The 21,457-nt window shown below is 47.8% G+C and overlaps 1 protein-coding gene across 1 annotated transcript; it reads right to left on the bottom strand.

Moving 5' to 3' along the window:
* Window positions 1–5,982: 5,982 nt before the first annotated feature.
* On the bottom strand, window positions 5,983–8,886 carry LOC101771914 (SNAP25 homologous protein SNAP33). Its single transcript, XM_004952331.4, has 6 exons — window positions 8,544–8,886; window positions 7,885–8,410; window positions 7,119–7,212; window positions 6,869–6,996; window positions 6,665–6,762; window positions 5,983–6,309 (listed from the first exon to the last, which is right to left on the bottom strand). The coding sequence occupies exons 2-6, from the start codon at window positions 8,335–8,337 to the stop codon at window positions 6,210–6,212; spliced, it is 873 nt and encodes a 290-aa protein (XP_004952388.1). The 5' UTR covers window positions 8,338–8,410; window positions 8,544–8,886; the 3' UTR covers window positions 5,983–6,209.
* Window positions 8,887–21,457: the final 12,571 nt, after the last annotated feature.

Genomic DNA, 21,457 nt, shown 5'->3' with positions numbered 1-21,457 from the left:
GTTTTAGCTCCGGTTCTAAGTTCATTATCCGGTCTAAGTTTTGCAACCTATTCTAAGCAATCATAGAACCATCCAAAGGGCATATACATCATCAACAAAACCATGTCATCATCAGATTCCTTATTTACTCAGGGTGACATAGCGATCAAGCAGTCTCAAACTGTGAGAGGCAGACGAATCGATTCGAGTTTCTTAACCATGCATGGCGAACCTAATCTCACGACATCCGTGCACCACAAGGGCCGCTTCCTGTGTCGGCCGTTCCCATCAATTCCCAGGCGCGTGTCAGGTCCAAACTTCCCTTGGCATGCAATACTCCACAGTCCCGGCCTCTACTGTACTGTGACCGCACTTGCACCCACATGATGCACCATGGGAACCTCGTTCCAGGGACAGCAGGGGTATAAGCCACGCCCTAGTTCAATTAGGTACTAGGCTTCCCCATCCTATACTAGGTATGAGATTAGTACCTTCAAACACTTGATCATGAACACCACCGCTGTCGGGCCTTAGCAAGTTCATAGACAGACGGGGCGATCAACCGACCACCAAAGAGTTACCTCAAACCCTGCCCCGTCCATCGTCCTTATAGTTGTAACAGAAGGAAGACAACCAACTCCTACAACTCGCAAGTGATAGGAAATCACTCGACTTGTACCGCTTCCTATTTAAGCAAGCAGCTACTCGGTCCAACAGCTAGTGTTCAGATCATGGGATCTAGGTTATGCACCTAGGGTTCCAAACAACTCCTATACGTAAATGCACAAGCATGATAAAGAAGGCATGCGCAAGTCTGGTAAAACAAACACATGGTTTTCATGCAACCGGGGCTTGCCTTCAAGCGAGAAAGGAGGAAGCTGCTCTTCGGCTTGGGCGGCTTCGGCTTCTGGGAGCAGGAGCTCAGCTACACTGTCGTCTTCTGGCGCCGGGTGCAGCTCGTAGTAGCTGTCGACGAGACGTAGCTCTTCACGAATGCAATGCATTAGTTAGCATTTAGACGGTTAAATCAACAGCAACACTTGCAAGTCTGAGCCCAGAGACTTGCGACAAGCTACAGGAGGGTAGGGAGGTTCAAAGGAGTTGATGGAGATCCAGAGGTAAGGGTCGGAGGAAAGGAACTTATGATCTGACCCTTAATCTAGAGGATTTGATGTACCAGGGGTCCTCAGACTCAATGCTGAAAGGTCCCCAAGTTTTACACCTACACCCTCGGTTCAAAGAAAAAGATACAGCCGAGTCCTCGGGCGAGGTGCAAAAGGGTTGGCGGAACAGACAGGGTCGGGCGAGACGGAACCGAGGTCGGGCGGATAAGAGGGGTCGGGCGAAGCGGACAAGGGTCGGACGAGGTGGAAAAGGGGTCGGACGAGCAGAAGGGTCGGACGAGACGGAAAAGGTCGGCAGCTTACCTTCGGATCACAAGGGAAGTTTGGGGTCGGGAAGGAGCAGACTTGAGCGGAAGGACTGAAGCACTAAGACTTGGGGGGGGGTGATGTCCGGCGGTGCTCCGGCGGCGGCGGAGCTTCTTGTGGACAACAAGCAGCTTTAGCACAGCGCGGAGGAGCAAGCGGCTGGGTGGATTGGGAAGGGCGGCTGGGGAGCGGAGAGGAGAGTTCCTCAGGGACTGAGGCTGTAGCACTTTGAGCTCGAACAGGGAGCAAGAGAAATGGCAGCTAGGGCAAGGGGAACTCCAGCGGGGCTTGCGCATTCCCTTTTATAGCGGCGCGGGAGTGAGAAAGGGGGCGGCGCGAAGGCCGGGGAAGAAGCAATGGATTGCTCTGCCCGAGCGGCAATTGAGCATCGAGGGCGGTGGAGCAGGACTCCGGGGATGGCGCCGGCGGTCATTGGGCACTGGCGTCAGGGCGGCGCAGGCGGGGACTTGCCGGTGGTTGAGTTTTGGCGGATGTGGGCGTCGTCGTGCGGTGGATATGATGGATGTGACAGCGGGAATGGCGCTAGAAGCGAGGTTGCTCAGGCGAGAGGTCAGGCGGCCTGCTGCTGCGCGGGCGAGCACGAAGCAACACTCTGTCGGGGCGTAGATCTGGCAAGGCGGAAAGGAGCTGTCGCGGCCAGGGCCGGGGTTGGCGGAGGAGGAATCGTCGCGTAGCGCGGACCTGGGCGGTGCGACTGTGAAGGGGCGACGGAAAAACTGGGAGACATCGGGACTTGCAGCCGGGGGTCCAGCGAGGTGATGATGGGCGCGAGCGACGAGGTGCTGCAGAAAAAGTTGTAGAGGGCTTCCACTGCAATTGAGGAAAGGGGGCGTGGGAATCCACCTGGTTGCGGCCGGCGACGGGGCGGAGCGGCGGGTGTCGGAGGAATTGAGCCACGCGGCGGAAAAGCACTGAAGCGAGCATGCCACTCGAGTGCGTCTGCACCAGGAGATCTGGGAAAAAGATTGCGGGTCCACCGGTCAGTCTCGGTTGGTCCACTGCTCAGATTGAAAGGAGGAGGTGTTGTGGGAAGACTTAGAAGATCTGGCGGGGTGGGTTGGGGTCGGCAAGGTCGGAACTGGGGAAATGGCAAGGAGGGGTCGGTTCTCAGGGGTCGGGACTAGACTGGAGGTTGAGCACTTAGGCTTGGAAAAACTAAGACAGGTGATCAGGGGCTCGGATTAAGATTGACGCGAAGGATTTTTGTCCGAGGCCATCACAATGCTATTCCATTTGCCTCACGATATTTGGTCTAGCTTCAAGCCGACCGCTCTTTCTTGATCCTATGATTCGGAATCCCTTTGTAGGTTAACTCTTAACCGTACGTAGCATGGCCATGCATTTTCGGATCCGATCACTCGAGGGGCCCAAAGATATCACTCTCAATCAGAGAGGGGCAAATCCCATCTTGATTGACCATGTCTCATAGCATGCTTCTTGACAAACCCGAAAGCTACCTTTATAACTACCCTGTTACGGCGTAGCGTTTGATAGCCCCTAAGTAAGTCGATCCACATCTTGAGTAAATGTGACAATCTCAGGCTAAGGACAAAGCGTATATGTTGTGTAAAGAGAGAACTACTTCTCTTGTTGGGTCAGTCCTAGCACGTGTCTCCACATGTGCCCATATTATTAGTTCAACATCTTTATATCCATGACTTGTGAAACATAGTCATCAACTAATACATGTGCTAGTCTAACATTCGTGTGTGTCCTCACATGAACTCCGACTAGGGATAACTTTAGAATAACCATACAAGTAAAGAGTTTCACATACAATTCACATAATTGCAAATCAATTCAAATAGCCTTTAATGGATATTCAAGGAACACTATAAATCATGGATACAAATGGAATATCATCATCTCTATGATTGCCTCTAGGGCATACCTCCAACAGACAGAGACTTCAATTGATACAAATACTTCCACAAATTGAAATGGTGGAAAGGCCCAAGTACGTCTCGCACAGATGAATGAAGACGGCGATATCCAAAATCGAGTTGGGATTAAGATGTACTAGTTTGATATTGTAGTAGTTGAGAAGACCACGGAAGAAGTTCCCGCAAGGGATCCTGAATCCACGCTAAAAAAAGGATGCGAAGACCATCGTCTCCGTCTTGTCCTCACTAGGGAATTCCTGCCCGGTGGTCGCCTTCCACTCGAGCAGCGCCTTGGGTCCCAGGAGACCCCGGTCGACGAGTGCCTGAATGCGCTCCTCCGTCATCACGGACTTCACCCAAACTGAGGATGGATCTAGTGCTTGGGTGGCAACAGAGAAGTGCGCATCAGCAGATTGGAAAACATGGCGATGCGGACTAGGGTTCACGGATGCTCGGGGCCTTGGCGCCTATTTCTGGTCGGCGCACCTCCATGGCTCGGCCAGTCCTCGTACTCGGGGGCTTGGCGCCTATTTTAGGTCGACGCGCCTTCGTGGCTCGGCCTGTCCTCGTACTCGGGGGCTGGGCGCCTATTTCAGGTCGGCGTGCCTCTGTGGCTTTACCAGTCCTCGCGCTCACGCTCGGGTGCTGGGCGTCTATTTCTGGTTGGCGCGCCTCCGTGGCTCTGCCAGTCCTCGTACTCAGGGCTAGGCGCCTATTTCAGGTCGGCGTGCCTCCGTGGCTCTGCCAGTCTTCGTACTCGGGGGCTGGACGCCTATTTTGGGTCGGCGTGCCTTTGTGGCTTCGCCTATCCTTGTGCTCGGGCACTAGGACTTGCTTCTGGGATCAATTTTTCCTTCCTTTTTGACCATTGGACCGATTATACTAATCACTTCAATGCTCGGGGGCTACTCCATGGATGCCTGCCATCCATAAACTCGGCACTCGACTTCGCTCTACTCGTATGGCTCTACGTTCGCTCGGATTTTTTTTCTTTTTTGAGCATTGCGCAGCCTCTCCGTCACTATGATGCCATCGCAGCTTCAGCCGACCACATTCCAAGCTTCGCTGTGGTGTCCTCAGGTTCTTGTTCGCCTACACATCGCTCGGCGGCTTGAGGGATATGTGTACCCCATGGATCCCCACTGACCAGGATACTGACCGGTCCTGATAATTGGACCCACCCGATCGGAACGTGCGGGCCAAGGACGTGAAGATACTTGGAGCACAAGTTAAAGAGGTCGGGCGATTCAAATCAACCCGGATATTGCAGGATACTTGTTATAATCTGACTCAGATTGCTTTCCATGTAACAACCAATTAGATTAGATTCAAACCGACTTGTAACCCTAGGTCATCAGCCTATATAAGGCGGCTAAGGGTGCCTTTCGAGGGCATCCCATCAAACTATTTCACGCACCAGCGCAAAGCAATACAATGCATCAAATACAGGACGTAGGGTATTACTCTCCGGAGGCCTGAACCTGTCTAAACCTTCGTATTCTCATGATTACCTTCGAATTCTTGGTCTCGCAATCCTTCCCGCCTACAAATTAACCATTTGGATAACTCCCTAGTGGACTGCCAGGTTACTAAATTCGACAATTGACAGCAGCCACCGGTGTCCGACAATGGGGTTGCCGGCTTCAGTCGCGGTTCTACGTGAGCTGCAGTTGGAGATGTACGTGGGAATCGGAGGCCTTGGCGAAATAGATGCAAAAGAGGGGATGTCCGACAATGGATTGCATAGAGCCCTCATCTACGAGGGGATGCAGGCTGAACAGATGCAAATTAAAAAGGATGGTGAGATTGCATGAGCGGACCAACCATCCTCATCCTGGATCCGCCGGGTTTATCCCTGAGCAAAGCTCGATCAGAGCTTATCCTAGAGCCTACATCTAGGCGTATAGCTGCACCCGCGTCGTGCAGGCTACTGTAGCAGAAGCAACTGAGAATATACGTACGCGGCGGTGCAGGCTGAGCGAACACGCCCTAGGTTGCTGTCTTCGACCCGTCTCCTGGGTCCCAACGGATCACAATGCAACTTGTATCTAGGGTGCGTTTAGCAAATAATAGGAAGTGGTATAGGAAATGGTATGTGAATTAGTGGCGGGAGTTGATTGATGTAATTCATTTGGCAATATAATTTTTAGTTCCATTCCTTGTTTGTGTTTTGAAGCATTCCAAATTATGAGTCGTTTTAGCTTTTTTAGATTCTTATATATTTAGATATACCCTATATCTAGTGCATAACAAGAAGAGCCAAAACAATATATAATTTGGAACGGAGGAGTAAGAATTTAACTAATATATGTTGTTTGATGTTGGGATTTAGAGGTGGGAAATTATATCTGAAGTTATGAATGGTATGGATGCATCTATCTTCCGTTTAAAACAAATTCCTACCCCTCCCTTAGGAATCAATCCGCTAGGAAGTGATTGGTCGTCCCACTAAAATTTCCATATCCACCAAACAACCAATAGAATTTTAATCTCTCACATGAAAACTCCCTTATTACCCAGTGAGAACTTCCTTATTACCCTCCTAGCCGCTAGGGTTGAGGCTTAAAAAAAAAGAAGTCCAAGCGGATTCCCGACATCACGAGTAATTATATTTTCCTTTTAGGGTATGATTTTTTAAAAAGAATTTTTAGGATAAAGCACTGGAATACTAAATAAACTCATACAATTTTAAACAATTGGCAGATTAAAGATACATTACTGTCTAATGGCATATGTACAATACACGCTGAAACGTCCACAGCCAACCATATTGTTCAAAATCCGATGCACAAAGTCATCAGAATTGATGCTCCATATAGTGCAAAAGAGGAGTGCAGAGCACCCTGAAGATTAGTCTATGTCATATGAATCATCTAGAGACAAGAATTTATTCTTTTTATCTCCCAAGCAGACGGCGAGCTCGAGTGTTTGCTCCCTTTACCCTGAAGTTCAGCTCGTCATAATCCTTCTCTGCATCGCGCATTGCCTTTGTTTGCCTAAATCCAACGAATATAAAAGGAGATGTCAAACTCATGTCTGCATAAAGCCTTACAGGTTAAAGCAACAATGTTCAAACATAATTACATAAATACCATGCCACATAGTAATTTCACATTGGAGTCTGCAGATTACTTTATTCAGAAACATTCATTGTTATGGTATTAAAATAACCAAGAGACTACTGAAAGAGTGGCGGTTCTGTAGAGAAAGGCTCGCCCGACATGGTCACATACTTGCTATGCATCAAACCATATAATTTGCTAAAAATTAACAATACAACATAAAGTATAAGCATGAACTGACGTGTCCACAAGACAATATGGAAAAAAATTAGTGAAACAATGATGTTACCTCTCAATCTCAGAGCCCATGTCAACGGCCATCCCTTTCAGCTCGGTCAGTATGTCGCTTAGATCAGAAAGAGCGTCATCCTGCTTTGCCTTCTCCATCTACAAAGAAACAATCAGATGATTATGAAACACCGATGTACATCAGACACATCAAGATTTCATCATGAGAAGGAGCTGCATCAAGATCCACAAGTGTCTAAAATACCTCAACTTTCTCAAATGCTGATGTAGGTTCAGAACTAAATTCGGGCGCGTTCAATCGAGGCGGATGATCCGCCAGCCCTAATTTCTGCCTTTGCTCCAAATGACTGCCCTTTCTTATGAAGGAATCATCTGCATCCAAATTGTTGCATCCTTTTAGTCAAAAAAAGCACCATAGCCAATACCACGCAGTGCAAGTTTCATTTTTCAAGTTGTCATCTTGTAGTCTAGTTTAAGGTGGCAATAGAAATTACCTCTACTTAGCATAGGACCCCTGATTGTGCCGTTCTTCTTTGGCTTCCACTTCTTGGAAAATAGACCCCCAAGATCACCCAATAGCTTCTCACTCTGAAAAATGCATGAAAAACAAAAGGCATTTATTAAGCCCCTCTCACTGACATGTCCGCGATGTGCAAAGAAGCATCACGACTTGCAACTTGCAGTTACAAATTTAAAACAAAGTAGCATGCATGTTTACCATTAACGCTTTCAGGTTTTAACCCCCTCCCCCCTCTAGAAGCTAAAACTACTAATGAAGTTATTAGCCAGAATCCATAAAGTTCAGGATTTCTGGAACTGCCAAATTCTGGTTTGCAATTGGGAGTGCAGTGATTATCCCCTACTTAGCAGAATTAGGCTTCTGGTTTGCAATTGGGAATTCTGTGATTATCCCCTACTTCAGCAGAATTAGGCTCTAAAATACAAGAATTTCTTCATCCTGGTCAGCAATGTGTAAATGGAGCATCATAAACTTGCAAGCAATGTTAGTGCTTGCAGGTTTCGATTCCCCTCTGCAAATTAGTCAGTTATCACCACTGGTGGCACGAAGTTCCCTACTTGGAGTTGGAGTTCAGGTTTTCTGAAACTGTCTGCAATCTCTTTTTTTTTTGGGTAATTTTCTGCAATTGGGAGAACAGTCAGTATCCTCTCTTCAGGCGAATAGAACTAAGCTTGGTACAATCTCATCAACTAACGTCACATGGCAAATCAACCAGAAGAAATTTCTGTAGTTGTGGTTACCCTGGAGAGGTCCTGGTCGATGTCGACGGCCATCATGTGCGTGCGGTGGATCTGCTGCCCCTGCTGGTGGACGGTGACGAGGGTCTTGGACGCGGTATCCCTCATCCCCTCGGCTATCCTGACGCATCCCTGAGCCCGCCGCGTGGTCTCCTCGGCCTTGTGCGCCGCGTAGCCCTCCAGCTCCTGCACCGACTGGCCCTCCAGGCCGCCGGCGTCTCGGAAGTCGTTTCGGTAGTGGCTATTCCTCGGCGCCGCCGAGGAGGAGAAGAGCCCGCCCATGTCTTGGCCGCCGGCGCCGGCGCCGAAGAGGGAGTCCCGCTGTTCGGTCGGGGGCGGCACGGAGGAGGCCCGCGCCGGCCGCTGCTGCTGCTGCTTGTCGCCGTCGTCGGAGTCGGAGTCGAAAGGATTGGTGGCCTTCTTCTTGGATGCGAAGAAGGATCGCTTCCCGCTCATGGTGACTGAAATCTTGGTGCCGCGGCAGTTATCAACCGAGAAGGGCAGTTACTTTTCGGGGAAACTCCTGTTCCTGTGGAGAATTGGGCACCGAATTTCACCGTCATCATACATAATTCAAGAACACCATCATCCAAGAACGAAACAAGAATCCCCTCCAAAAAAGAAAGACTGGCGATTAAAGCAACAAGGATGAAATCAAGCACCTGGACGAAGCTAGGCAAGGTCCGAGGATCCGCGGGTGGGGATCGGGCAGGAGCACACCAGGAAGATAAGGAGTTCAAGGCACCTGCGGCAATATAACAGTGGGACAACGCGAAGAAGAGAATATAACAGTTGCACCTCGCTGATGCAAAAGAGGAGAAAGGGAGGAAGGAAGCAGTAAAAGCGAGGACCCGGTCGCGCGATCGCGTGCGTCTCATACCCATCCGGTCCTATGGCTCGTACGCACGCGGTTCTTGTTGGGAAAATTATTAACCGACGTGTTGATCGGCACGGCGGCGGCTGGGTCAAGGAAGGTCGGCACGGGTGCGAGAGTGCGAGGAAAACTGATTGCTAGTCTCAGCGTGGAATTGGTTGGCAAAGTTTTGTTTAATCGCGGCTGTTTCTTTCTTTGACAGAAGGAAGCACCCGGGAAACTGTCCAATTTTAAGGTTTTTTTGGGTAGCAATTAAAGATGGACGTGGTTGAATCTCGGAGTGAATCACAACTGCACTCCTCTATGTCAAATTATACGTCGTTTTAATTTTTTATGTACATAAATATTTATAGATGCATTAAAAATCTATAAATTTAGGAAAATTAAATAATTTATAATTTGAAATAGAGGGAGAATACAAGTTGTACATGGCACCATATTATCAATTTAAATATTTAATTAGATGCTGATCCGTGGTGCCCAATGGATATTACGGGTCGATCTAATTTTTCGCTAGTGCTGCTACATGCTACGTGCGTGTTGCTTTCGTGCTGCCGCCTCAGCGATTCAAATAAGTCCATTTATGCCAACAGTTTTTCCTCACAATCATGTGAACGCAATTTTCTACAAAAGTTAGCGCGACTTGGTGGATGAAATATTTAAGCCATAAGAATATGCAAAAATACTTTCCATGACAACGATTACAAGCTAAGATTGATGTTTCATTGTTCAACAATTGTCTAGAACTCTACAATAATTCATAGGAGTTTCTAGAAAAGGAAATTGGCATACAAGTAAAAAAGAACGATCATTTTCTCCAACCACATATGACAGTAAGCGACACCATGGAAAAGAAATGAATCTGACTTATAAGGAGGAGAACCATAAATATCTAAGGACCTGTTTGGTTTGAGTTACTTGTTTATTTTTAGCCATAGGTATTTGATTTGAGTTGCTAAACTGCATTGAATGAGGTTTGCTTTGGACATGTTTGCCCCTAATAATTACATGCCATCCCATTTCTCACTCCTGATTTTATAACATGATCTTCTCACCAGGGGCTGTTAGCACCAATTGATGTTGGCACCAAAACCACGAGCTGGCGCCTAGCGCCATTTTTTTCACCATTATTTTTTTGGCTGCCACGATGTTGGCAGCTATTTTTTTTTTATTCAAAGCAAATATTGTTCAAGATTTCACAAATTTCATTGTTACAAAGCAATAAAGCTACGATCTATTGAACAGTCCATCGGCTATCCAATCCCTAAAATGGTTCATGTCCTGATCTTCATCCCCGTGTTGAGTAGTACCTGCAATGGTTTGTGACGACGATGCTTCCGAAGGTGCCACATAGCATTCATTATGATCCGCCCTCTCAAAGTCCACATCAGCAAGTGCACTCTCTCTAATAAAGTTATGAATTGCCATGCAAGTGATAATTATGTTGCTTTGCTTTGCCATTGGATAAGTCGGTAAATCACGCAAAATACACCATTTCTTCTTCAAAACTCCAAAAGACCTCTCAATCACATTCCTTAGTGATGAATGGGCATAATTGAAAAGCTCCTTTTTACCTCTTGGAAGTGGTTCTTGTCGAAACTTTGGGAGATGATATTTCGTACCCTTGTATGGTGAAAGATAACCCGATCTATTTGGGTACCCAGAGTCCACAAGATAAAACTTTGTTGCACAATCATTTAAATTGTGTTATATTCAAGCAAAGGATTGCTACTGTGTCAAGTATTGGATCATAGAATAGGGAAGCACCTTGAGGCGGATGAAGAAACTTGTCGCCGTACTTGGTCAATGCATCTTTGAAGACTCTCATGTCATGGACCGACCCAGGCCCTCCCGCAACAATAAAAGTAAATCTCATGTCGAAATCACATATAACTAACACATTCTGGTTGGTGTACCCATGTCGTCCCGTATGTTGGACAACCTTGTCAGTTGGCACAACAACAGGCACATGTGTTCCATCTATTGCTCCAATGCAATTATCAAAGTAGGGAGAGAACCGTGGTAATTGCAATCTATGATGCACGGTACTAAATGTTGGGTCCACTAGTCTAATGATATCCCTACTAGCTTGCAAACACTACACAATACTTTGTCAAACATTCTACTACATGTTTCAGTTGACCTAACAAAACAATCTTCAGCTTGCCTCATGCTTTGAGGGGCACCACAAATCCACACAAACATAGCTAAAGACTCTACTGATGTCATCCTCCTTATTGACTTTAACCCATAAGATTGGACTAGGATATTGTGTAGCCTATCAAACACATCCCTACTCATCCTGAACATGTTGTAGCAAGATGCCCTATTTCCTAGTGTTTTAATAACCCATTCATAACCAGTTTCTAAAGCAACCCTATATTCAGCTTTTGTCTAGGTATGTGTCATAATAGTACATACCGAAATAGCACAAACAGCAGCAAGTTTTCTCCTCCTCCTCCTCCTCCTTCTTTTCAGCCACTCTTCATCAGAATCAGATGATGATGATGAATGAGCCATCAGAATCTGTAGAAACATAACAAAAATGATCAGACTTCATGTACAAAAATAACAAACATAACAAACATAGATGGGTTTACAAATAGAACAGGTGACACATAAATGGGTTCACAAACAAAACATGTGACACATAAATGGGTTCACAAATAGAACAGGTGACACATAAATGGGTTCACAAACCAAAAAGTTCAAACATAACAAGGGTTCACAAGTCAAATAGCTCAAACATTATTTTGGGGCCGACTCAAGCAACTTCAATCTACATGTTCAGTACCTTGACTTGTTCCTGCTGCACTTCATTTTAAGCCACGTCAACCTAGCTTCATTTGTATTTATGTTGGCAAAAATAGTTCAGCTGTATCTTGTGGCAAACAACTCAGTGGCCATGAAAAACTCTTCTGTACCATCTGTTGATCCACATTCCCTTGCCGTCGAGGATGAAGCCCCCTGCGAAAAAAAGTCACGGTATCCGTCCATGGTTTGTGGTTTGGGGATAGGTTGCGGAACAGGGATGGCGGAAGATTGAGATGTGGCTGGAGGACCAGGGCTGGCAACGGATGGAGATTTACTTGGATCGGGATTGAATAGGGGGTGGGGCGGCTTGGATGCGTAGGGCCCGTTAGCAGTGTGGATGCGCAAGGGGGTGGCAGCTTGGATGCGCAAGGGGCCGTTGCCAGCTTGGATGTGCAGGGCCCGTCGGCGGCGTGGATGCGCAAGGGGGTGGCGGCAGGCGGAGATGAACAGTGAGGGGTGATGGTGGCGGGGACAGTGCACGGGAGGGCGGCGGCGGGTATGGCACTGTGGTAGGGTTGTCGCCGGCGAGACGGAGGGATGACGCAGGGGCGGAGGGAGTGCTTCGTCCGGAGGAGGGATGACGCAGGGGCGCCGCCGCTAGGGATGGCGCACGAGACGCGGGGGAGAGAGGTCTGGGGGAGAGAGAAAGGGGATCGGTGGGGAGAGAGAGGGGGGTGGGAAGGAGAGAGAAAGGGGAGTCAGCAAGACAATAAATGAGGGCACAGGTATAAAGACCACCTTTTAGCCCCCATAAGCAACCCTTGTGTTGCTTATGAGCTAAAAATAAGCAACCCCATAAGCAAGGGTGTTTGGTTTCTTTGGGCTATAAGTTGCTTAGTTTTAGCTGCTTATGCATAAGCAACTCAAACCAAACACCCCCTAAATTGTAGCAACTAGGGACATGTTTACACTTGTCTATGATAAGCTCCAAGTGCTCCTCCACATAGACGTTGAGACCTTTAACATCCCTGCAGCCATGACACTTGCAGGTGTTCCAAAAAAAGTCACATACTTTAATAATCCAACAGGGAAAGGCTCTGTGCTCTGCACTACAACAAGAAAACTGATCAATTCCTAATCAAAAAGGTTTAAGGCAATATAGGCATGAACGCCAACAGATTTACATGTTTGACTTTACAACTTGTTCAACAAGAACTAACTCTATCTCTAACTCTATCTCAGAATTATAGAGACCTATTCTATCACGATACATACGTGATCTAGAACAAGAACCGTGTACCACATTATCAATCCATGTGTAACACATTTACATGAGTTTATCAACATCTTTAACAGCCTTCCTCAATCTTAACCAGGTTCTCTAACCAGATTAAGATTGTCTCTGAATTCTTCAAACTTTTGAGTTGCCAGGGCATTAGTAAACCCATCTGCTAGCTGATCCCGAGAGGGAATAAACCTAATTTGCAATTGTTTCCTTGCTACTATTTCTAGTACAAAATGAAAGTCAATTTCAATATGTTTAGCTCTTGCATGGAACATTGGATTAGCTGATAGATATGTGGCACCAAGATTATCACACCACAGATAAGGTGTTTGATCCAGCTCAACACCCAATTCTTTTAACATAGCCTCAATCCATATCATCTCAGCAGTAGCATTGGCTAAGGATTGTAATCAACTTCTCTACTTGACCTTGAAACAATTGGCTACTTCCTCACACTCCATGATATCAAATTTGGTTTGAGGAATACTGAAAACCCACCTGTTGATCTTCGATCATCTATAGAGCCGGCCCCATCAACATCTGTAAATGCACCCCATCAAGATCTGTAAATGCGCTTACTGTTGGGTATTTTAACAAATGTGAATAAATCCGCAAGCACACATGACGGGTTCCTGTACCAGAGGTACCCCCACGGGAGGAACTAAAGACAGGCCCGGGGCCCATCAGCTTGAAGAACCCTGAAGCAGTCCATATGGTGCCACTGCCCATCCCCCGACCTCCCAAGGTTGGTAGCGATGGACTGCAACCCACCATGCCACTCAACTTGAGGGTAGGACCAGTGTGGGGGCTCGGAGCGCTCCACCTACCCTCTAATCAAGGGTGACCGACGCCACACCCCAGGGCATTAATTGCTAGCCAAGGCACCCATGATTGCTCCACGCCAGCCTGCATACGGGGACATGACCGGCCAGGGGGGCAGACCTTTAACCAGGGGGTCCAAGGGTGAGGCTGCATCTTTTGGATCACACTAGGACAACCTGAGGAAGGAGGCCACGTAGCCCGTACGCGACCACAGGGTGCCTAGACATCATCATGACCCACCCACTATAATGGCCGATCGGGGACAGGGCAAGGCAGCCGTGGTAGGCTTGGTACGGGCCTAACGTACGAGGCGGGGCCCAGGACAAGTCCTCATGGCATTGAATGGACGTGACAATGCCTAGCAGGTCGGGAAATGCTAGGACGAGTTGCACGCCTCATACCAGCTGTTGACTCAAGGCTCATTGGCTTGCCCTAGGTACGGACATCAGCAACAGTGCCCGTCCTGTTCCCTATCACGGGGTTAGTGGACGGGACTGAAGCACGCCATGGAGTGGGCCAGATCGCACGTAAGCAACCCATGTCGCACAGGGTGTGCTATACGAGTCGTATGGGCCACTAGCAACGAAGGAGAACTAGACAAGAAGGCCCCAACAGTAGGGCCCCACGCCACCAAACTGGGCTAGTGTCTTGGACCATCGCATGGCACTCGACCTCCGAGGTCAGGAGACCCCTTCGTTTCTTCAAACTGTCATCTGGTCCCTAGTCTATATAAAGGGAACCTAGCCTTCTTTCACATTCTCTCTTGATTCCACGACTCACACACCCACACACACGCTCATCACACCAACGCTTGCTTGGAAGCACCCCATTGTAAGCCCCAGTGCACTGAAATCCAAGGGACACGATTCCCCAAAAAATGGACGTAGGGATCTTCCCAAACTAGTATAACCCCTTGCTCTTGTGTACTAGCCATCGAAAGTGAGGAGAGCGTGGTGTACAATCACTAGTCGATGGTACAAAACACCGACAGTTGGTGCATCAGGTAGGGGAAGTCACACATTCCCCGCTAGCTTTCGAATGGCTTCCTTCAGTTTTAGCACCGGTGGCGGCACCATCCTTGGTGACACCATTCGTTTTGGGAGCCTCGAGTTCACCATCATTGCCAAGGGTAAGCTGCAGCTCATCCCTAGTTTCTTCCTAGCCCAGACTTTCTACTTCGGAAGTCTGGACTCTATCACCGACCAGTTCGGTCACCTGCGCCTCCACGAGGAAGGGAGCCCTGCTCAACTTGAGCTGACGGAGGTGCCACCTTGTGGCAAATCCACCATGCTACCCACCAACTATGATGCCCTAGCGTGTCAGATCGACGTGCACCTCGAGGCGAACCCCAAGCCGAAGGCCTGCTAGCGCACCCTCGATGCTTTGGCCAACATCTTCACCCAGCTCTAGGGGGATGCCCCACAACCACTTGAGAATGAATTTTGGGACCCTATGGTTGAGTTGTTGTACGGTCTCCGGAACGCCGCCCATCTCTTCCAGTTGGACCACGAGCGCCGGCTCTGCCCTACCCCTGCGAACCCAATGTTCATGGGAGCAGCGGAGTACACGCCCGCGTCCTTCCACGATCTGATGGAGGTTCACTCCACGAGCAACTCCTCATCAAAGGTGGAGGTCGTGCACTGCGACAACCTGTCGAGGGAGTGCTTCATGGCGGGGCTCATTGAGCACACCCCCCAGTGACCAACATCCGCAACTGCACCAACGCACGCCAAAGGAGTAGGAGGCGTACCTCCACGAGAAGGCGGAGCACCTCACCACTGAGGCGGCGGAGTTGGATGGCCAGCATGCATAGTTGGAGTGTGATCATGCTGAGCTGAACAAGCAACATGGCGAGCAGATGGGCGGAATGGCCCATGATCGTTCACGTCACGTGCGTGAGCAGATCATGCATGATGAGAATGACGTCCACCACTTTGCCCGATCTAGCCAAAACATGGCTGCCATTGTGATGATCCCACACTCGATCCCCGAGCCGCACGACCCCAAGGGCTTACGTATCCACCACGAGCTCAAGGGCTTGCTCGAGGCAGCGACGGTCCAGCAAGCTGAAAGCTCCCTCCAGCACAGGAAGGAGGTGAGCAGTAGCCACCGCGGATGAAACGAGGGTGGCCCCCAAGCTTCCCACGCACCCGCCACTTGTTGGTATAATTACAATGCGAATAAATCCGCAAGCGCACGTATACCGTTGTAGTCTTTATCTCAGAGTATTCCAAGGGTATGGAATCCAATAGAACGTGTGTGTATAGTTACGACTCTAGTTTCCAAGGATAACCAAATAGGTAAGGTAGGCAAAGGGTAGAGAGGATTCCTAGGGATAACACTAGATAAGATAAAGGTGGACCTCTCAGGTAAAATCCTCACTTCGGGCACTGGCTTACCCTGAATGAGTTAGGCGCCTCCGGCCAATGGCTCTACTCTATATCCGAATGTGGAGGATTACAAAGGATGGACATGGCTGTCACCACCTGCCGCCTACCTCTAGCAGCCCGTGGGATATAAGGCAAACAAAGGATAACCCTTAGCCTAGACTCCACGTCTACGCTATGCCTTCTATAGGGAGTCGACGCACATGCCTTCTATAGGGACTCGACACGCACGCCTTCTATTTTGGTGTTTTCTTGGGCGAGGGTGAGTGCGCGGTCGAGCGGGAGGCTGAGGTGGCCTGGGCCTGCTTTGGCTGAACTGGGGGTTCAGTTGAACCCCCAGTGGAACCTCTCATGCCCCTAAGGGGTCCCTATTGATCTGAAGGCCCTTTGTGAGATGAAGAGTTATTCTCCATTTTAGGCTTTGCTGGTAGGTGGTAGTTGGTGGGGTCGTACCCTGGTACGCCCATGCTGTTTGCCCAGGTCCGCACAAATACCGAAGGATGAGTTAATTGCGGTGGCGGCGGCGGCGGCGGTAGCTGTTGCATAGATGGACGAAATAGTTGTTCTGGTAGGAAAGGCTGCATCATGTAGGAATGAGGTGGATATATGAAGGGCTTTGGTGCCTGCATTTGCCCGATAGCTGCGACGTGATTAACTGTGTTTTTTGCTAAAGACTCTTTCTGCTCATCCTCATACTCCTTCTTCTTTTGTATAGCGGCAGCACACTGATGCATGTGGTGCCCTTTGTTCTTGCCATGAAGCCAACAATAATACGACTATTGATGTCCTTTGCCTCCTCTTCCTCCTCTTCCTCCTTGTTGCTCCTACCACCCTGTCAGTTGTAATTAAAGCTTTGACTTGATCCTTCGTTTGGTCCCTTGGAAACATTATTAACTGGTCTCCCCTATTGCTTCGGGGCCTTATTTTGCCATGGCCTCTGATGCCCCCACTGATTATGTGTTTGTCTCTGCTTCTTCTGGGTGACGAGGTTATCAATTCTTCACCTTCATCCCTTATCTGACTTGCAGTATTCTTGCATTACTTCGAACAACTCCTGGACGTTGTTTGGCCACTGCCTATCCAAAAGATCCTGGTAGGGTCCTACATTCAAGCCTCCTATTGTGGCATCAATTATGCTATCCTCTGACACCCTCAGAGCTCTAGCTGTCATTCTAACAACTCTGTGCATGTACTCCTACAAAGTTTCCTTCTCCCCTTGGATACAAGTGTGTACGAAGTCATTGGAATTGAGCTCTTATATCTGCATCCCCTTGAAACTTGACAACAATCTGTTTCGAAGCTAGAACGATGAGGTTATCTGTCCCTTTAGAATGTTTGTGTACCAATATTGTGCAGGTTCTTTCAAAGCCATCACAAAGGCTTTTGCTTTCGTTGTTGAATCACCACCGTTGTATTCTTTGATCGCTTCGTACTTCATGAGGAACTCCTTCGGGTCGGATTCACCATCGTATTGTGGCAGGGTCATTGCGTTAAACCACGGAGGCCATGGGGTTTCCTCCAATTCAAAGCTAACGGAGTGGTAAGTGTTAACATGTACCTATGCTATGCCCTTGGCTGCATTCTTGCATGAGGATGGGGGAACTGATTCTGCTCTTCGGGAACATAATTGTGTTGCTGCACCTCGTTCATTCTAGGTTGCATCTCTTGTTTGGCTCGGAATACTAATAAAAAAATATGCTAAATTGACCCTCTCAGGGGCAAAGGGCATCGTTCTTGGCTTCGGCACCAGCTAGATAAAGTAATAGGTTTCGGGAATCGGTTAGTCCATTTCCCTAGCCTAGCAGTGCTAGTAGATAATTCCTTTTCTTTAATCCCTAGCTTAATCTCTTATTTCATTCAATTGCCTAAAACTTCCATAGCTGTGCCTTGGACATGGGCTCCGAAGGATGATGTAGCACTAACCCGATCTTCCGATAGGTATGGATAATTCAATTGGTGGAGAACTCATCGTTGACGATCCGGGCTTCTAATCAGACACGATTCAAACCCCTGCAACCGCTACACTGCTACTCTATCAGTTATCAACCAAGCACAACTCGATTGACCTCACCAAGAAGGCTTTCACTGCAAGCGAATCGAAGAACACAAGCAAGAAAGTATAAACATGCAATCTAAAATTGCAGATGTATATGAAATAGATCTGAGAGAAAGGTTGTGTGACATCCCTAGTGTTTAAAAGAAAAAAACAAGAAAAATTAAAGATAAGATTAGGAACATACCAAATTTGCCAAGTGTCAAATTCAAAAACACTTCAAATGCTTCGAAGTGTTGAAAATACCCCTAAAAGGCACTCATTTGGGTACGATTTAAAAATAGATTTTTATATATGAACTCAACTTTTGGCCAATATAAAAGTTGTAGAACTTTTCAAACTAAACAACTTCCATAATCTGCACTTTCTCTGATTTTGAGTGGAAGGCATTCAAAAACTAGGTCAAAGTTTGATCAAAATCAAGTCAAATTCAAACCAACTTTGCCGGCGTTCCACCAATGTTCCAGCAGCGATATCTCCAAAACTAGCACGATTTCCACCTGTCCAATTTTGTAGAACTTGTAGTCCATAGTTCAAACTACAACTTCTACATTTGAATTTTTCAAAGTTCAGTTCAAATTTTTGGTGAAATTTTCCTTGAAAGCTGCTGCCCTCGCGCGCCACAGCAAGGCCACGTGCGCCCAGATCCGCAGTGATCATGCACTCTGCGTGCGATGTTGCAGGGTCACGCTGCCCGGCTGGCCTCCGCCGCTCGGCCAACCCCCGTCGGCAACAAGAGGGGACGAGCGCGGCCGCTGCCCACTCCGACAAGAGTAAATCATAGAATGCTCTGAAAATATGAGACCACTTTTGTTAGTTTCCTTTTGACATGTAGGTTCTGGATCTGTAAGTTGTGCTACTGGAATCCATGATGTTCCTGCTATTTTAAATTCAAATGCTTAATTGTTGTTTTAATCTCGTTATTCGAATATTAAATAGTGGATAGTAGATAAAAATGCAAGCTAAATTTTTCTAGAATCTTGATGTCCATGTCTGACTAGTAAAAATTCTTTCTCTTGTAAAATATGTGTTTTCCATTGCTTAAGAAAATACATGTTGTTTAATCTCCTTATTTTGTGATAAATAGTTTTCATGCTGATAAAACCCTGAAAAATTTACAGTAGCATATGTTAGCGTTGCTAACCCTTCTCTATAATTTGTGGAACCAAACTAATGATGAAACTTAGGTTAAAAATCATTCTTTATGTTCTACAATTTAACACTATTTGAAATTTAATAAATTTTGTACATGTCAAATGCTGCTCAAGTTTTTACAGTAGATCACTTGTGTAGAGGAAAAGCTTTTGTAAAAATTTCATATTTATATCTTAACAGATGCTTCCAGAAACTTTCATTCATGTTAAGTGCTAGTTTATTTATGAATAAAAATTGCTACTAGAAATGGTAGACTAGCAAAATGATTAATTATGTTTTTATTCAGAAAAAGGATAACTTTTGAAATGATTGCTAAATAGTACCAACATGACACCACCTTTCTTTTATGAGTTCTAAGCTGTTAGAATCTTATATGTGTACACAATCACCATTAAAGTAAAACCTAGGTTTTATTCACAACCCACCTTGTTTTACGAATAAAAAATTTGTTAAAGTCTTTTCTATGTGAATATGGCCAAAACGAAAGAAAGGGTTAAAATCTTGTCTAGATGATTGTGGTCGAAAATGCAAGCTACATCATGAATAGTTACAAATGAAATCTTATGCATATGCATCTTGTGTAGAAGCTAACCTCGCTGATGAGCACTTACGAGTTGGTTCCGGACGCTGAAGAGGAACACTCGGCTGCTGCGTTGAACCTGATCAAGACCGCTCATGACCCGAGCCAAGCTTCGGAAGATCCACAGGCTAGCGTAGGACAAGAAGGCAAGCCTCGAAGCATAACCTTGGTTTCTAAAATTATGCAATACTTATGTTACTTATGTTTGTGCATTAAGTTCATAGGAGTTGCTTGAAACCTTAGTTGCATTCTCCTATTACCCATGTTTTGAATACTAGCATGATAAGTCATTTAGTTGCTATGCTAAATAGGGACACGGTAAAAGTCAAGTGATTTCCCTTCACTCACGAGCTATAGGAGTTGTCTGTTTACTTATGTTGAAATCATAAGGTTGATGGCAAGGCTTGGTAATATGTTTTGGATTTGGTGGATGCCCCGTCTGTTTAGAGGAAAACTGCTAAGGTCAAAATGTGTCAGAGTTGTGGTCAAGTGTTTGAAAGTACTAAACACATACCTAGTATGGGATTGAGAAGCCTAGTACCTGATTGAACCGGGGGGTGGACATACTGCTCGCTCTCTCTGGAACCGGGTTCCCCTGATGCATCATGTGGGTACAAGTGCAGCCTCAGTACGGCATCGTTCCAGGACCGGTGGAGCCTTGTATCCAAGGGAAGTGGGACCTGAACACGTGCCGGGGATCGATGGAAACAGTTGATATATGTGAACCCGACATTGTGACGACCGACCCCAAATCTCGTGAGTTAATCTCAATCCGAGTCCCTAATCTCCCTGTCTCAGCTTTACCAAGTTTAAGTGCTCAACCTCCAGTCCGGTCCCGACCCCTGAGATCCGACCCCTCTCCGCTGGCCCCCAGCTCTGACCCCTGCCGACCCCAAACCCATACCGCCAGATCTCCTAAGTCTTCCAACAGCTGTCTCCTTTCAATCTGAGCAGTGGACCAACCGAGACTGACCGGTGGACCCACAAAATCTTTCCCCAGATCTCCCGCGACAGACGCACTCGAGTGGCATGCCCGCTCCAGAGTTCCTCCGCCGCGTGGCTCAACTTCACCGACCCCCGCCACTCCGCCCCGTCGCCGGCCGCGACCGGATGGATTCCCGCGCCCTCTTCCCCAATCGCAGCGGAAGATCCTCTGCTACCCTTTCTGCAGCGTCTCGTGGCTCGCGCCCATCATCACCCCGACGGACCCCAGCTGCAGAGCCCGATGCCTCCGTCTTTTCCGCCGCCTCTCCACCGTCGCGCCGCCCCAGATGCGCTATGCGACGATTCCTCCTCCTCCAACCCCGACCCTGGATGCAACAGTCCCTTTCCCACCTTGTCAGAGCTGCGCCTCGACAGTCTGTTGCTTCGCGCTCGCCCACGCGACCGCAGCCCGCCTGTCTTCTCACCTGTGCGCCCTCGCTTCTAGCGCCATTCCCTCGGTCACGTCCATCAGATCCGCCGCACGACGACGCCTGCCTCTGCCAAATCTCAACCACCGGCAAAACCGCGCCTACGCCGCCCGGTCTCTGGTGCCCAATGGCCGACGGTGTCGTCCCCGAAGTCCTGCTCCGCCGCCCCGCTGCTCAATCGCCGCCCCGGCAGCGCACTCGATTGCCTCTTCCTAGTCTTCGCGCTGCTCCAACCCTCTCTCTTCCGCGCAGCT

This window comes from Setaria italica, chromosome I (genome assembly GCF_000263155.2).
Source record: "Setaria italica strain Yugu1 chromosome I, Setaria_italica_v2.0, whole genome shotgun sequence".
In the NCBI taxonomy this organism is placed as follows: domain Eukaryota; kingdom Viridiplantae; phylum Streptophyta; class Magnoliopsida; order Poales; family Poaceae; genus Setaria; species Setaria italica.
Note: the sequence above shows the minus strand (reverse complement) of the source record. Positions and strands in the feature narration are given on the sequence as shown.

Coding starts and splice junctions, on each gene's coding strand:
- LOC101771914 (XM_004952331.4), bottom strand. CDS start 8,337: ATGAGCGGGAAGCGATCCTTCTTCGCATCCAAGAAGAAGGCCACCAAT. Junction 7,213..7,884: donor TCGACCAGGACCTCTCCAGG/GTAACCACAACT, acceptor TGCATTTTTCAG/AGTGAGAAGCTATTGGGTGA. Junction 6,997..7,118: donor GGGTCCTATGCTAAGTAGAG/GTAATTTCTATT, acceptor ATTTGGATGCAG/ATGATTCCTTCATAAGAAAG.